This window comes from Staurois parvus, unplaced genomic scaffold (genome assembly GCF_062004578.1).
Source record: "Staurois parvus isolate SC_StPar_1 unplaced genomic scaffold, SC_StPar_1.0 ptg000421l, whole genome shotgun sequence".
Lineage (NCBI taxonomy): Eukaryota > Metazoa > Chordata > Amphibia > Anura > Ranidae > Staurois > Staurois parvus.
The window spans coordinates 338,087-354,443 of NW_028318217.1; the positions used below are offsets into that span (position 1 = coordinate 338,087).

The 16,357-nt window shown below is 44.5% G+C and overlaps 2 protein-coding genes across 3 annotated transcripts in view; one reads left to right on the plus strand and one right to left on the minus strand.

Annotated features, from left to right (window-relative positions):
* LOC149454672 (RING finger protein 112-like) overlaps nt 1-6,097 on the minus strand; it is a 39,872-nt gene extending 33,775 nt beyond the window's left edge. The window contains exons 1-2 of one of the 2 annotated variants that reach the window (XM_089687228.1): nt 5,985-6,033; nt 5,102-5,195 (exon numbers count right to left, since the gene is read on the minus strand). The gene's annotated coding sequence lies outside the window, so the exon portion shown is untranslated. Of the gene's footprint in view, nt 1-5,101; nt 5,196-5,984 lie in introns of both variants that reach the window. The other variant, XM_089687227.1, reaches the window with a different exon arrangement.
* Nucleotides 6,098-12,223: 6,126 nt separating this feature from the next.
* The window catches only part of LOC149454673 (serine protease 27-like), a 41,208-nt gene continuing 37,074 nt past the window's right edge, over nt 12,224-16,357 (plus strand). The window contains exon 1 of the mRNA XM_089687235.1: nt 12,224-12,348. Within this exon, the coding sequence (XP_089543361.1) occupies nt 12,309-12,348 (40 nt within the window). The 5' untranslated portion in view covers nt 12,224-12,308. The remainder of the gene's footprint in view (nt 12,349-16,357) is intronic.

Below are 16,357 nucleotides of genomic sequence, written 5' to 3' on the forward strand. Positions count from 1 at the left end.
GTAAACACTGTGTAGCCTTCTGTGGATATCAGACAGCCTGGACCTCTCCTTCGGCAAGAACTCAATTACGACACATTGAATCTGCTTAGAACCCATTATTTACTTGCAAAGAAGAAGAGATACTATAGTGTGAGTTACTCTACCAGTACCCTGTTTCCCATAAAATAAGACCACCCCGAAAATAAGACCTAGTTGTGATCAGGGCTTTTTTGCAGCCAGAGCATGGCGGAACGCCATTCCGCCACCTCCGGCACTGGCCTTGCGCACACCCATATCTACTGTCTCTTATAAACACAGAAACGTGGCTAAAGTGACAGCACCATCCGCTCCCACAGAACCTTCCTACCTCTGTACTCACCGTCCGCTCCCACAGAACCCCCCTACCTCTGTACTCACCATCCGCTCCCACAGAACCCCCCTACCTCTGTACTCACCGTCCGCTCCCACAGAACCCCCCTACCTCTGTAATCACCATCCGCTCCCACAGAACCTTCCTACCTCTGTACTCACCGTCCGCTCCCACAGAACCCCCCTACCTCTGTACTCACCATCCGCTCCCACAGAACCCCCCTACCTCTGTACTCACCGTCCGCTCCCACAGAACCTCTCTACCTTTGTACTCACCATCCGCTCCCACAGAACCCCCCTACCTCTGTACTCACCATCCGCTCCCACAGAAACTCCCTACCTCTGTACTCACCATCCGCTCCCACAGAACCTCCCTACCTCTGTACTCACCGTCCGCTCCCACAGAACCCCCCTACCTCTGTATTCACCATCCGCTCCCACAGAACCCCCCCTACCTCTGTACTCACCGTCCGCTCCCACAGAACCCCCCTACCTCTGTATTCACCATCCGCTCCCACAGAACCCCCCCTACCTCTGTACTCACCGTCCGCTCCCACAGAACCCCCCTACCTCTGTACTCACCGTCCGCTCCCACAGAACCCCCTACCTCTGTACTCACCATCCGCTCCCACAGAACCTCCCTACCTTTGTACTCACCACCCGCTCCCACAGAACCTTCCTACCTCTGTACTCACCGTCCGATCCCACAGAACCCCCCTACCTCTGTACTCACCGTCCACTCCCACAGAACCTCCCTACCTTTGTACTCACCATCCGCTCCCACAGAACCTCCCTACCTCTGTACTCACCGTCCGCTCCCACAGAACCTCCCTACCTCTGTACTCACCATCCGCTCCCACAGAACCTCCCTACGTCTGTACACACCGTCCGCTCCCACAGAACCTCCCTACGTCTGTACACACCGTCCGCTCCCACAGAACCCCCCTACCTCTATACTCACCATCCGCTCCCACAGAACCCCCCTACCTCTATACTCACCATCCGCTCCCACAGAACCCCCCTACCTCTGTACTCACCGTCCGCTCCCACAGAACCTCCCTACCTCTGTACTCACCATCCGCTCCCACAGAACCTCCCTACCTCTGTACTCACCATCCGCTCCCACAGAACCTCCCTACCTCTGTACTCACCATCCGCTCCCACAGAACCTCCCTACCTCTGTACTCACCATCCGCTCCCACAGAACCCCCCCTACCTCTGTACTCGCCATCCGCTCCCACAGAACCCCCCTACCTCTGTACTCGCCATCCGCTCCCACAGAACCCCCCTACCTCTGTACTTGCCATCCGCTCCCACAGAACCCCCCTACCTCTGTACTCACCATCCGCTCCCACAGAACCCCCCTACCTCTGTACTCACAATCCGCTCCCACAGAACCCCCCTACCTCTGTACTCGCCATCCGCTCCCACAGAACCCCCCTACCTCTGTACTCGCCATCCGCTCCCACAGAACCTCCCTACCTCTGTACTCGCCATCCGCTCCCACAGAACCTCCCTACCTCTGTACTCACCATCCGCTCCCACAGAACCTCCCTACCTCTGTACTCACTGTAGGACAGGGAAGGAACAGATAATTATGGGTGCAGTATGCAGTGTATTTAGGGGTGGGGTATCTCCTCCTGCAGCCTAATGCATGGAAGCTGATGCCCCAGGGGTGATCACAGGTCAGTGGGGAAGAGGCGGAGCGGTAAGTGCGCTTGGTGCACTGTGTGGGAAGATAGGACCCGAAACTGGAGTTACTATAGAGGGGGGCCGGCTGACAGCTGTGTTTTGCAAAGCTAGCTAACCATATGAGGGCAGTGGAGGGGGAGGGGGGAATGTGCAAAGGTGAGCTGCAGTCAGGTGTTGCAGAGGTAAATTGAGTCAGGTGAGTTGCAGACAGGGTGCATAGGTGAGCTGCGGCTGGGGGGGGTGCAGAGGTGAGCTGAGTTGCAACCTACCTTTGCACCCCCCAGCCACAGCTCAACTCTGCACCCCCTGGCCACAGCTCAGCTCTGCACCCCCTTGCCACAGCTCAGCTCTGCACCCCCTTGCCACAGCTCAGCTCTGCATCCCTCGTCTGCAACTCACCCCTTCACCCTGTCTGTGGCTTATATCTGCACCTTGTCTGAAACTCACCTGTCAAGTCTCCCCTGCAACACCTGACTGCAGCTCACAACTGTCATCAGCCGGCCCTCTCCATAGTAACCCTCATCCACAACTGCCTGCAGCTCACCTCTGCACCCCCTGTCTACACCTGGATATTTAAAAAATATGACCTACCCCGAAAATAAGACCTAGTGTGTTTTTTTGAGCCAAAAAAATATAAGACAGTGTCTTATTTTCGGGGAAACACTGTATATGAAATTTGAATGGCCTATGTAGGTTATTGAAAACGTTATGCCCACTTCTGCATTACTTTTAGTACAGCCCTCGTATATTGTCAGAGTTGGTGGGGATATAAGAAATGAGCCAACAGGTTTTCAATGTACAGATATCATTAATAGAACATGATTTTGTAATATATGGAGCTGGGTACAAAATCTTACTCTTTAGTAAATCATCTTTTTCGTTGCAGAAAAATAATGGATTCTAAGCAGAGGCAATGTGACGTCATTGAGTTCTTGATGAAGGAGGGGTGCAGGCTATCTGGTGTCCACAGAAGGCTACAGAATGTTTATGGAGATGACACTATTGATAAGAGTCACCAATGATGAGACATTGCTCTTATCAATAGTGTCATCTCTGCACATCCCTTCCTTTAGATTGTAGGCTTCATAAGCAGGGCCCTCATATTCCTTCTGTACTGAAATGTATTGTAATTGTACTGTCTCCCTTATATTGTACAGCGCTGAGCAAACTGTTGGCGCCATAAATCCTGTATAATAATATTCTGTAGCCTTCTGTGGATGTTGAAGAGAAGGATAAGGAGGAGGAGAAAGAGAAGAGAAGAAGAGAAGGAGAAGAAGGAGGAGAGGGAGAAGGAGAAGAAGAGGAAGGAGAAGAAGAGGAAGGAGAAGAAGAGGGAGAAGGAGAAGAAGAGGGAGAAGGAGAAGAAGAGGAAGGAGAAGAAGAGGAAGGAGAAGAAGGAGGAGAGGAAGAAGAAGGAGGAGAGGGAGAAGAAGGAGGAGAGGAAGAAGAAGGAGGAGGAGAGGAAGGAGAAGAAGAAGAGGAAGGAGAAGAAGAGGAAGGAGAAGAAGAGGAAGGAGAAGAAGGAGAAGGAGAAGAAGGAGAAGAAGGAGAAGAAGAGGAAGAGGAAGAAGGAGAAGAAGAAGAAGAGGAAGAGGAAGAAGGAGAAGAAGAAGAAGAGGAAGAAGGAGAAGAAGAAGAGAGAGAAGGAGAAAAAGAGAAGGAGAAGAAGAGAAGGAGAAGGAGAAGAAGAGAAGGAGAAAAAGAAAAGGAGAAAAAGAGAAAAGGAGAAAAAGAGAAAAGGAGAAGGAGAAGAAGGAGAAGGAGAAGGAGAAGGAGAAGAAGGAGAAGGAGAAGAAGAAGGAGAAGAAGAGAAGGAGAAGAAGAAGGAGAAGAAGAGAAGGAGAAGAAGAGAAGGAGAAGAAGAAGAGAAGGAGAAGGAGAAGAAGAAGAGAAGGAGAAGAAGAAGAGAAGGAGAAGAAGAAGAAGAGAAGGAGAAGAAGAAAAAGAGAAGGAGAAGAAGAAGAAGAGAAGGAGAAGAAGAAGAAGAGAAGGAGAAGGAGAAGGAGAAAAAGAGAAGGAGAAGGAGAAAAAAAGAAGGAGAAGGAGAAAAAGAGAAGGGGAAGGAGAAAAAGAGAAGGAGAAGGGAGAAGAAGAGAAGGAGAAGAAGAGAAGGAGAAAAGGAGAAGAAGAAGAAGAGAAGGAGAAGAAAAAGAGGAAGAGAAGGAGGAGAAAAGGAGAAGGAGAAGAGGAGAATGAGGAGAAAGAGGAGAGGAGGATAATTACTACACCAAGAGTTACTCTACCAAAGGAGAAGGAGAATTACTACAGCAAGATTTACTCTACCAACATGTGATTGTAGCCGTATTAGTGCATTTGCGACAGAAACAATTGAGTACTGTTCGTGATACTTTTTTTATTTGCACTAACATACAATTTTGAGGACAAGCTTTCGGTCACCGACTATGTTCTGACCCAAGAAACAGAGATAAACATCTCAGGACACTAGCAGACACCTTCCATAAGAAGGGTTACAAGGACAAAACTATCAACACCGGCATAAACACAGCCTTGAGAACCCGAAGGGAAAATCTACTTCAGTACAAAGAGAAAAAAACAAACAACCGTGTACCTCTAGTAACCACATACAACCCAACACTAGAAGGGATAAGAAAAATAATCAAAGATTTACAACCCATCATAACAGAGGATGGAACTCTGAAAGAAATATTCCAGCAACACCCAATACTGGCTTTCAGACAACCCCCAATACTGGCCTTCAGACAACCCCCCAATACTGGCCTTCAGACAACCCCCCAATACTGGCTTTCAGACAACCCCCCAACCTCAGAAATAAACTAATCAGTAGGAAACTTCATTCTGATTATGATGTCACAAATAATGGAAGCAAACCCTGCAATAAGAAACGCTGCAAGCTGTGCAACCAAATCAATCCATCAAAAAGTGTCAGACACTCAAAAGGGATCTTCAATATCTCCGGATCATACAGCTGCACCTCCAGTCATGTTGTGTACCTTATCCAGTGCAGAAAATGCAGCAAAGGATCTTATGTTGGTGAAACAGGACAGACATTACAAACAAGGATGAATCTGCACAGACATACCATCAAGGAACATAAAGAAGATGACCTCTGCACACCTGTAGGACACCATTTCACACAACCAGGCCACAATATGGAAGACCTCAATGTTTCAGTTCTGAAAGGAAAATTCAAATCCATCCAGGAAAGAAAAACATTTGAACTAAGAATGATAATTCTATTTGACACAAAAGATAAGGGCCTTAATTTGGACATGGGATTCCTCAACCATTATCCAACAGCTTTATGACTATCTATTAGCTGAAGCTTGACCCCCTCTGTGTCAGTGTAGTATTCTCCCCCCTCCCCCCCTCGCTTTTGATGTATCTTATCTGTAGCCCATTTTTTTTTTCTCAATCCCTTCTAACATTCTGCTTAAACTTTGTGATTTTTAATAGTACCTTGAAGAAGGGGACATACCCCGAAAGCTTGTCCTCAAAATTGTATGTTAGTGCAAATAAAAAAAGTATCACGTCAGTACTCAATTGTTTCTGTCTACAAACACGTGAAATTTAAACAACCTATGTAAGCTAATAAAAAAGTTATGCCAACTTTTGCATTACTTTTGGTACAGCCTTCGTATATTGGCGAGTTGGTGGGGATACATGACAAGAGGCAACAGGCTTTCAATGTACAGATATTCATAGAAGATGATTTTTTAATATTTGGAGCGGGGTACAAAATCTCTGGCCCTCCATTCTCAAATACTAATCATCTTCTCCCCCATCAGTGTGACGTTGAATAGAAATGTTATGAAAACAACTTCACGTCTTCTATGGAGGAAGAGATATATAACGGCTGGGACACGTCCCTCATCCCTGTAAATTATCCATGTCTCAGTTTATGGCAGACTAGAATCAGAGGCTCACTTCTTGAACATGATCCATACATTTCTGGGAATACTCACCGCACGCTCCCATAGATCTCAGGGGCTCCCCTCTGTACCAGACGCCATACTACCAGGAAGAAGGAAATGAAAGTGAAAGTTACATTGTATCTCCCCAGCCTCGTCTCATTGGCTGGTGCGGACACATGAGAGGCGAACACACCGCCCCATAGCATTCTATCCTGTATAAAGTGACAGTACTGGGTGACTGGAAGGATATTATGGAGGAGGGGGAGGGGGATTAGCTGCAGGGTGGAAGAGGATATTCATCTGCCTTCCCTAGGCTGAGGTCATGTCTGACTCTGCATTCTGCGAAAAACAAACTGCAGTTAAGCCGGTTATACATTAGCAGAATTTCGCTTTAAATTTGTAATTTGCAGAATGTTCTATCAATTCCTTTTTATCATTAGTGGTAAAAAGACAAAAATCATGTTTCGCTGTAGAATCAAGAAAATTCAAAGGAGCAGAATAGAAATTTTTTTCTCAAACCAGCACGTTTAGAAAGCTGGAAAACACTATTAGAAGTTTGCATTAAATTTTTTGTTTTTGAAGCGTTCGTTCAATTTGCTTATCATTACTGGGGTTACATTGATGTTTATTCTCAGCTGTAGAGACAAGAAGATTCAAAGGATCAGGAGTGCAAATGTATCTCAAATGAATTTCTAGAGCTAGCTGTACACTAGTAGAATTTTGTTTGAAAATTTTTATTTTTCAGAAAGTTTGATTTTCTAATCGTTATTGGTGTCAACCCAATGCTCATATTTCAATGTTGTGATGAAAAAATTAAAAAGAAGGGGATGGAAAAATTCTCAAAGTCCTAAGGGTGGTCATAGACTACTAGAATTTTGTTCCAAAATATTCATTTTAGGACCGTTCATTTGATTTTCTAATCATTAGTGGATTTACTTAAATGAAGCATTTTCCAAAGCTGGCCATTAGTAGAATTTTGTTAGAATGCTTTTTAAATTGTTAATGGAGTTAAATGTACACGGCTCATAATGAAAAAAACACTTTGAAAACCCATCAGATCTCAATGGAGACAAATCTCCTGCTGGATCTCTATACTGATATGGACTGGGTAATGTGTGGGGAATGTAAGGATGCCCCATTGTTTGATGGAAATGAAAATGATCGACCTACAGAGGACTGAATTCATATTCACTCAGAAAATCAAAGTGAAAAAATGATGCAGCAGGCGAGTCCATTTTGCTGAAATCTCATTGCAGCAACTCAGAATGGTCCTCAGTAGTTTGTATGGCCCCCACGTGCTTGTATGCATGCCTGACAACGTAGGAGGAGGCTCCTAATGAGACCACGGATGGTGTCCTGGGGGATTTCCTCCCAGATCTGGACCAGGGCATCACTGAGCTCCTGGACAGTCTGAGGTGCAACCTGGCGGCGTGGATGGACCAAAAAATGATATCCCAGAGGAGTTCTATTGGATTTAGGTCAGGCGAGCGTGGGGGCCATTCCATGGTATCAATTCCTTCATCCTCCAGGAACCGCCTGCATACTTTCCCCATATAAGGCCGGGCATTGTCGTGCACCAGGCGGAATCCAGGACCTACCGCACCAGGAGGAACCCAGGACACACTGCACCAGCGTAGGGTCTGACAATGGGTCCAAGGATTTCATCCCCATACCTAATGGCAGTCAGGGTACCATTATCTAGCCTGTAGAGGTCTGTGCGTCCCTCCATGGATATGCCTCCCCAGATCATCACTGACCCACCACCAAAACGGTCATGCTGAACCATGTTACAGGCAGCAGAATGTTCTCCACAGCTTCTCCAGACTCTTTCACGTCTGTCACATGTGCTCAGGGTGAACCTGCTCTCATCTGTGAAAAGCACAGGGCGCCAGTGGTGGACCTGCCAATTCTGGTGTTCAATGGCAAATGCCAATCGAGCTCTATGGTGCCGGGCAGTGAGCACAGGGCCCACTAGAGGACATCAGGCTCTCAGGCCACCCTCATGAAGTCTGTTTCTGATTGTTTGGTCAGAGACATTCCCACCAGTGGCCTGTTGGAGGTCATTTTGTAGGGCTCTGGCAGCGCTCATCCTGTTCCTCCTTGCACAAAGGAGCAGATACCGGTCGTGCTGATGGGTTAAGGACCTTCTACAGCCTTGTCCAGCTCTCCTAGAGGAACTGCCTGTCTCCTGGAATCTCCTCTATGCTCTTGAGATTGTACTGGGAGACACAGCAAACCTTCTGGCAATGGCACGTATTGATGTGCCATCCTGGAGAAGCTGGACTGCCTGTGCAACCTCTGTAGGGTCCAGGTATCGCCTCATGCTACCAGGAGTGACACTGACCCTAGCCAAATGCCAAACGAGTGAAAAACAGTCAGCCTCAGCCTATAAAATTATTCCTGTTTTGGGGGTCGTCTCATTGTTGCCAATCTAGTGCACCTGTTGTTAATTTCATGAACAACAAAGCAGCTGAAACTGATTGACAACCCCCTCTGAGACTTACCTGACCAGATCAACATCCCAGGAGTTTCATTGACTGGATGCTATACTCTGTTTAAAAAGTCTCTGTTTAATTTTTTTAGCAGTGTATGTATTTATGGCTTTTGTTGGCGGGAACGTGCGGGGGTGGGGGGGTTGGACACGCAGTTCCAGCACCTCCAGCACTGGATGTATATAATGGAAATGGGTTCTGGGATGTGCTGGAGGGGTCTATTGATGCTTGCTGCTAGGGGGTTTGTTGTTGCTGGAGGGGATCTATTTTTGAGTGGGGGGTCTATTTTTGAGTATTGTTTCTGGTGGGGGATCGGTTTGGTAGAAGGGGGTCTTATCTTTCTAGGGGTCATTTGTTGCTTGGAGGGATCTACCGCTGAGGGAGGGGGGTCTATTATTGCTGGCTGCTGGAGAGTTTAGAGATTTGATGTTGCTGTCGGGGGTCTATTGCTGCTGGGGGTGAGCTATTGTTGCTGGGGGGGGGGGGGGAATTAACGGAGTCCGATCCATTATGCTCAATCTTCAGATCCAATCCACTCTGTGGGGATCGTCGGAGGGGGTGTCACCAAGTGTTACCACACCGGGTGACACCGACCCTAGGGACGCCTCTGCTGATCTGTGCCTGCTGTACCATGTACTGGTATGAAGAAGTCTCCTGTTCTCTTTGTATTGCTTCATTTGTGTGATATCACTGGTGTTCCTGGCAGGCCTTCTGTTTTCCTATTAAAATCTGACCACAATAGGCATGAGATCACAGCGTAGTCAGTTCTCTAGCTCTGCTGGGAACTCAGTCTGTTCTCCTCCAATCATCAGACATATCCCAACAATCCCCCTTCCCTGCAGAGTCACTGGGAAGACCAGTTTTCTGCAGTTTCCCCTTCCCCAGCTCTCTGTTCTCAGCTGCATAAGGCACTTAGAGGACTTGTGATCACAAAAGGGATTTATATTTAAGCTGTGCATAGGAGCCAATCAGCTGCTAACTTCAACTTGTTCAATAAAGCTTTGACAAAAGAACATGGAAGCTGATTGGTTTCTCTGCAGAGCTTCACCAGACTTTGCACTCTCTGGTTTTAGTAAATCTCCCCCAGTGTCCTTTATATCTATACACAAATGTTTTGCCTTTCTTTTCTGTTTTGGGCTTGGTTCATACCTATCCAGTTTGCGTTTGATCTGTGTCTGCGGTACTCTTTGTGGTGTGTTTTGAATTTTTTACACTTTTTTTAATGCATTATGCTTGTTGCTGGGCAGAATACCAAAACGCGTAAAAAAAAAATCACATTAAAAAAACACACTACATACATTTCTGTAGCATCTCTACTGAAGTCTACTGAACCACAATGCACCGTTTGGCATTTAAAAAAGTCCTGCACCCTAACAAACGCACCGCATGCAAACGCAGAGCTGTGAACGTGTCCCATAGGAAATCATGTTCAATGGACTGTACTGGCTTTCTGCATAATGCAAAACGCATCAGAACGTCTTAGGTGAGCCTAGCCTTTTTTTTTTTTTATTTAGGCCAAATACATTTTCTGCAAGCACAGAAAAAATCCCTTGTAGATCCTGACATTAAATCCAGTGTCCTTGTATAAACAACTGAGAAAAATGAAAATCCCCACTCTCTGCGATCTCCTGTAAGCTCTATACCTCCTTCTGCCTCGGTAATGAGGACGAGGAGAGGAGGGGGCGATTGTAGTCCAAACTGGGGCACAAGCCCAGGGTGAGAACTCCTCCACAGACACAGCACAACCAGTGTTGTCACCCCAGGACAGGAAGTGTGTTACTGGCAGGATCACCAGGTGAAAATAAAGGGGAAAAAATGGTGGTGGCCATGCATGGAGCGATTCTGTGTAATCGCATTGGTGATAGATTTACTATCTGATCAGCATAATTGGAATTTGATCAATACAGTTGGAAGAGATTGTTAACTGCATCATACGCATAAAAATAGAACCTGACAACCAAGACAAAAAAAAAAATTTAAACCCTATCAGTTTGTTTGCCATCTGCGTCCCATTGGGAAGATTTCCCTTCACTTCCTGTCCGATAGCTAAAACAGGAAGTGAGGGAATCCCTGGTTGTCAAGTGTTCCAACTGGATGATTTCCCCTCTATTCCTATTCTGGGACAACCCAAGATGTGGGATTTTCTTTAACCCCCTTGGCTCCGGTGCCTCCCAACCCTTTAAGGGGTTTGTGACACTAGGAGGATTTTAGGGTCATGTGACCGCAGTGATTGGCAAGGTCCCAGTCACAAGTAGAGATTGGAACCTTTCCTTGAGGCGCCGGTAAATGTGCCAGGAGCGGACATGGCACGCACTCTCAGCGCATTGTTATTATTATAGCGCCGACAATGTACGCAGTGCTTGTTTGTTTACTTGTGGTATGCAAATATGCGGCCGCTCGGCGTCAAGGTCCAGCCGCCAAGATGCCGCAAATTTGCACCAAGAGGTTAGCTTTTACAGCCATTTCATTTGCAGTGGTGGTGTATTTATTCCTTGTGCTACATTAAAATCAGGCACCCACATCCCACCAGCAACTCCCCACCGCCACCATCATCTTGAAGATGTTGTTCTATAGAAGCATCCACCAATCCACCCCACAAGATCCAATCTCCCCCACACTGATAGGAGTGGTGCTTCAGATCAGTGCAACTGAGAGGAATGGAAAGCAGCTGCTGAGACAAGAATAACCCCAATGGAAAGACTACACAGAAAATATGAACCATTGTAGACCAATCTGGCAGATGTTGTTCTATAGAAGCCTCCTCCAATCCACCCCACAAGACCCCAATTCCACCCTTCTCACCACAGCTGAATGGCTTGGTGCTCCAGATCAGTGCAGCTCAGATTAAGAATAAACCTCAATGGAAAGGCTACACGGAAAACATGAACAATGGTGGGGCTTGTGGACCCATCTGTAGGATGATGTTCAATAGGAGCCTCCTCCAATCTACCCTACAAGATTCAATCTCCCCCACACAGCTGAATGGCTTGGTGCTCCAGATCAGTGCAGCTCAGATTAAGAATAAACATCAATGGAAAGGCTACACGGAAAACATGAACCATCGGTGGGGCTTGTGGACCCATCTGTAGGATGATGTTCAATAGACGCCTCCTCCAATCCACCCTACAAGATCCAATCTCCCCCACACAGCTGAATGGCTTGGTGCTCCAGATCAGTGCAGCTCAGATTAAGAATAAACCTCAATGGAAAGGCTACACGGAAAACATGAACCATTGGTGGGGCTTGTGGACCCATCTGTAGGATGATGTTCAATAGGAGCCTCCTCCAATCTACCCTACAAGATTCAATCTCCCCCACACAGCTGAATGGCTTGGTGCTCCAGATCAGTGCAGCTGAGATTTTTCCTGGAGGGGTGGAAAACACGTACTACCATAGAGTGCTGAAGGTAGGTTTGGTGAGGAACAAGAAGACTTAGCATATCCTTTCATCCAAAGCAGCTGCTGAGGCAAGAAAAAACCCAGATGGAAAGGCTACATGGAAAACATGAACCATTGGTGGGGCTTGTAGACCAATATGGAAGATGGTTTTCTATAGAAGCATCCTCCAATCCACTCCACGAGATCCATTCTCCTACAGCTGAATGGCTTGATCCCATAGATCAGCGGATTGGAGATTGGTGGGGGAACAACAAGACTCAGCATATCCTTCCATCAAAAGCAGCTGATGACTGTTGAAGTTTTTAAAGGTGACGTAGCGATATAGATTTCTATAGACCTGAGGGTGAGGTTCTGGTTCCTATTTATCACAAGAAATACACATTCATGAAAAGAACTGGTCGACCTGCATTCCCCAGGCTCAGTGCTAATAACTGCATCTGACTTCTCTGGATTAGTGGTCGGAGCACGGTGAGGAAAAGGCACCTATGTACCTGCCGAGTGTATCCTGGACCTTCCTTCTTCTGGGTGAGTGGTCCTGGTCCCCGTCACTAGGCATTGACATGTACAAGGGTCAGGTGGACCAGACTAATGCTGCATTGTGTCAATGATGGCCTGAGAGCAATGTAGGAGGGTAGAGCTAGGCGGACAGTCTATGGGCTGCATCAAGAACCACCACACATGGTCAGGGACAATATTAAGACTTCTTGTTTATCCACTTCAGCCCTCACACCTGTACATCCCTATGGAGAACCACAAGTTTTACATTTTTGTTATGGGTCTACAATTGCTTTGTCATTACTTAAAGTGGTGTTAAATCAAAAAACAAAAATGTGACATATTGCAGCTTACGATTCCTTAAATGTGATGGCTGCATTAGTTTTCTTTATTTTCATCTGGTGATCCTGCCAGTAACACACCTCCTGTTTTAAGGTGTCTGTGCTCTGCATTGTTAATTCTGTTGCAGTTAGCTGAAAAATAGCACTTACTGATAGGATCACCAGATGAAAATAAAGGGGGGGAAAAAAACAAATGCAGCCACCGGATCCCAGAAGTGGTAAGCTGCAATTGAAATACAATTTTGTTTTGATGTTTAATACTGTTTTAAAATAAAAAGTAATCCATTGATTTTTTTTTTTCGAATCTCCTAAAAAATATTTTCTATGTAATCCATAGAAACATTTTTTTTCTATTTTGATAATAAAAAAATATTGAATTTTGTGTGAGTGTAGACAAAAAAATAATTGTATTTCATAATTTTCCTGTTTTTAAAATGACCATAAAATCATGCTTCAGATACTAATCATGGCAAATTTATTTGCAAATAATAAGGTATTTATTTTTTACCAATTTTTGTGGGTTTTCTTTATGTGCAACACTGACAAAAATAAAAACCATAAATGAGTGGAAAGGGGAAAAACCATTATTAATGATTAGTACTGGGGAAAAACAAATTGGGAGGAAAGTAAGGGGAGGAAATTGTTTAATTGCAGCAGATTAGACTTCACTATGAGATGATTAGAGATTAACCACTTGAAGACCGGGCCAATTCTGACACTTCCCATCACCTCACCACATGTAAAAACCAGTATGTGTGTGTGTGTATATATATATATATATATATAGGTTGTGTGTGTATGTATGTGTATATATATATATATATATATATACACACTATTGTTTTGCTAGAAAATTACTTAAAACCCCCAAACATATATGTTTGGGGGTTTCTAAGTAGTTTTCTAGCAAAACAATAGTGTGTGTATATATATATGTGTGTGTGTGTGTGTGTGTGTGTGTATGTATGTATATGTATGTATCTGTATTTACACACACAATATATAAAAAAAAATTATTTATATATAATATATAGTTTTTTTTTGTTTTTTTTTTTATAAATAGTGATATAAATAGTGATTTTTTTTTTTTTTTTTTTTCCCCCCATATATAATATATGTATTTTAGAAAAAAAAATAACTTGAATGCATTAAAACACAATATATTGCCCAACTGTTTTTGCAAAATATAAAAAATGTTATGCTGAGTAAGTAGATAACTAACGTGTCATGCTTTAAAATTGCGCATGCTTGTGGAATGGCGACGAACTATGGAATTTAAAAAATCTCCATAGGGGACCTTTTTAAAAACTTTTCCAGGTTACCGGCTTAGAGTTACACAGCAGGTTTGTTGTTAGAATGATTTTTCGTTTGAGGGATACCTCACAAACACAGTCTAGGTATGCGTGCGCCAGGGGCAGACTGACCATTGGGAAGCTTAGGCCCTGGGGCCCGGGGTCAGTAGGGGGCCCCATGAGATGCCCCTGGTACCTTTTTCATAGGCTTTTTTTTGCGTTTGGGCAAGGACACAGGGGCCCCATGATCCCCTATTGCCCGGGGGCCCCATGAGTTGTCAGTCCGCCCCTGGCGTGCGCAACCTATGTATGCATTCACCTTTGAGCATGGCGAGGGGGGGGGGGACAAGAACCCTTTATTTTTTTACAAATGTTTTTGAATTTTTTTGCTATCACAAGGGATGATCAAAATCCCTTGTGATACTGATAAGCACGTTGAATCCTCTTTATTGAGACATCTGGGGTTTATTAGACTCCAGATTTCTCTGCATCTGATCGTTCTGATCCAATGCTTTCACAAGCCAGTAATGGCTTTTAAACAAAGACCCGGAACGGGAAGTGACAAAATAGTCATTGCTTCTGGTTTCTTATACCATAGAGATGATCAGAGACATTCAAGTCAGCTGGCGGTGGACGGGGGGAGAGCCTGGAAAGGCATTGGGGGGGGAGGCAGCATCACTGGCATCATCCTGGTAATTACTCAAACCCTCATGTACAGGCATGTTACATGGGGCCTAACTGGTTAAATAGGGGGAAATTTTTTTTTTTTTTTTTTTTATTCTGAGGATTCTTTAGCTGATATCATATGCAGATCAGACAGGTCACACTTTTGGTCTGAATGTAAATTAAATAGTAAATACAATGAAATAATACATTGTGTATTCTTCAATGATGCTCCTGCTGTACAAAGCAACTTCCAACTGTCATTTTTGTGAACAGCGGAAAGGAGAGAAGAGCAGGACATAAGATACATATGTCCTAGAAACTTGCTTGCAGTGTGTAATTTTTTTTTTTTTTTTTTTTAGGTCATATCTGTTATGTCAAGTTTATATGTACATTACAATCACTAGACCTTTGTACATTGTATTGGACATTGATAACAATTCAGTGCTTGTGCACTTGTGTGGGTTTGGTCTGGTAGGATTTTTAGAGTGATTTCTTACCAGGCTCAAAGGATACAGTATGATCTTTTCTTTCTTTCTTCATTCTTGCTGTAAGATGTGCTACAGCAAAAATAACATTTAAGAGAAAAAAAGACAACTTGCCAGCAAATGCCATTCATTGCCAGCTTTTTTAAAAACAAAACAAAATTAAATCACTGCACACAGACCCCTATAAAGGCCCTCAAACATACATAGAAAAACTCTTGTGTGGTTCTGCATGCTGCGTGTATTGCTTTTTTAGCCCAGAAAATTTACTTTTTTTTTTATTCTGTTTTTATTGCTTCATAAATAAGTTTTAGTCTGCTATTGATTTCAATAGGGTTTGGCATCCAAACTTTCTTGAAGTTCACAGAACAAGTACCAAACCGAACCCAGGACTGTTTGGCTCATCAATGCTTTTTACCTTTCCTTTCCCTTTCCCTTTCCTTTTCCTTTCTCCCGTTTCTTTCCTTTTCCTTTCTCCCGTTTCTTTCCTTTTCCTTTCTCCCGTTTCTTTCCTTTTCCTTTCTCCCGTTTCTTTCCTTTTCCTTTCTCCCGTTTCTTTCCTTTTCCTTTCTCCCGTTTCTTTCCTTTTCCTTTTCTCCCGTTTCTTTCTTTCCTTTTCTCCCGTTTCTTTCTTTCCTTTTCCTTTCTCCCGTTTCTGTCCTTTTTCCTTTCTCCCGTTTCTGTCCTTTTTTCCTTTCTCCCGTTTCTGTCCTTTTTTCCTTTCTCCCGTTTCTGTCCTTTTTTCCTTTCTCCCGTTTCTGTCCTTTTCCCTTCTCCCGTTTCTTTCCTTTCCCTTTCTCCCGTTTTTTTCCTTTTTTCCTTTCTCCCGTTTCTTTCCTTTTTTCCTTTCTCCCGTTTCTTTCCTTTTTCCCTTTCTCCCGTTTCTTTCCTTTTTCCCTTTCTCCCGTTTCTTTCCTTTTTCCCTTTCTCCCGTTTCTTTCCTTTTTCCCTTTCTCCCGTTTTTTTCCTTTTTCCCCTTCTCCCGTTTTTTTCCTTTTTCCCCTTCTCCCGTTTTTTTCCTTTTTCCCCTTCTCCCGTTTTTTTCCTTTTTCCCTTTCTCCCGTTTTTGTCCTTTTTTCCTTTCTCCCGTTTCTGTCCTTTTTTTCCTTTCTCCCGTTTCTTTCCTTTTTCCCTTTCTCCCGTTTTTTTCCTTTTTTCCTTTCTCCCGTTTCTGTCCTTTTTCCCTTTCTCCCGTTTCTTTCCTTTTTCCCTTTCTCCCGTTTCTGTCCTTTTTCCCTTTCTCCCGTTTCTGTCCTTT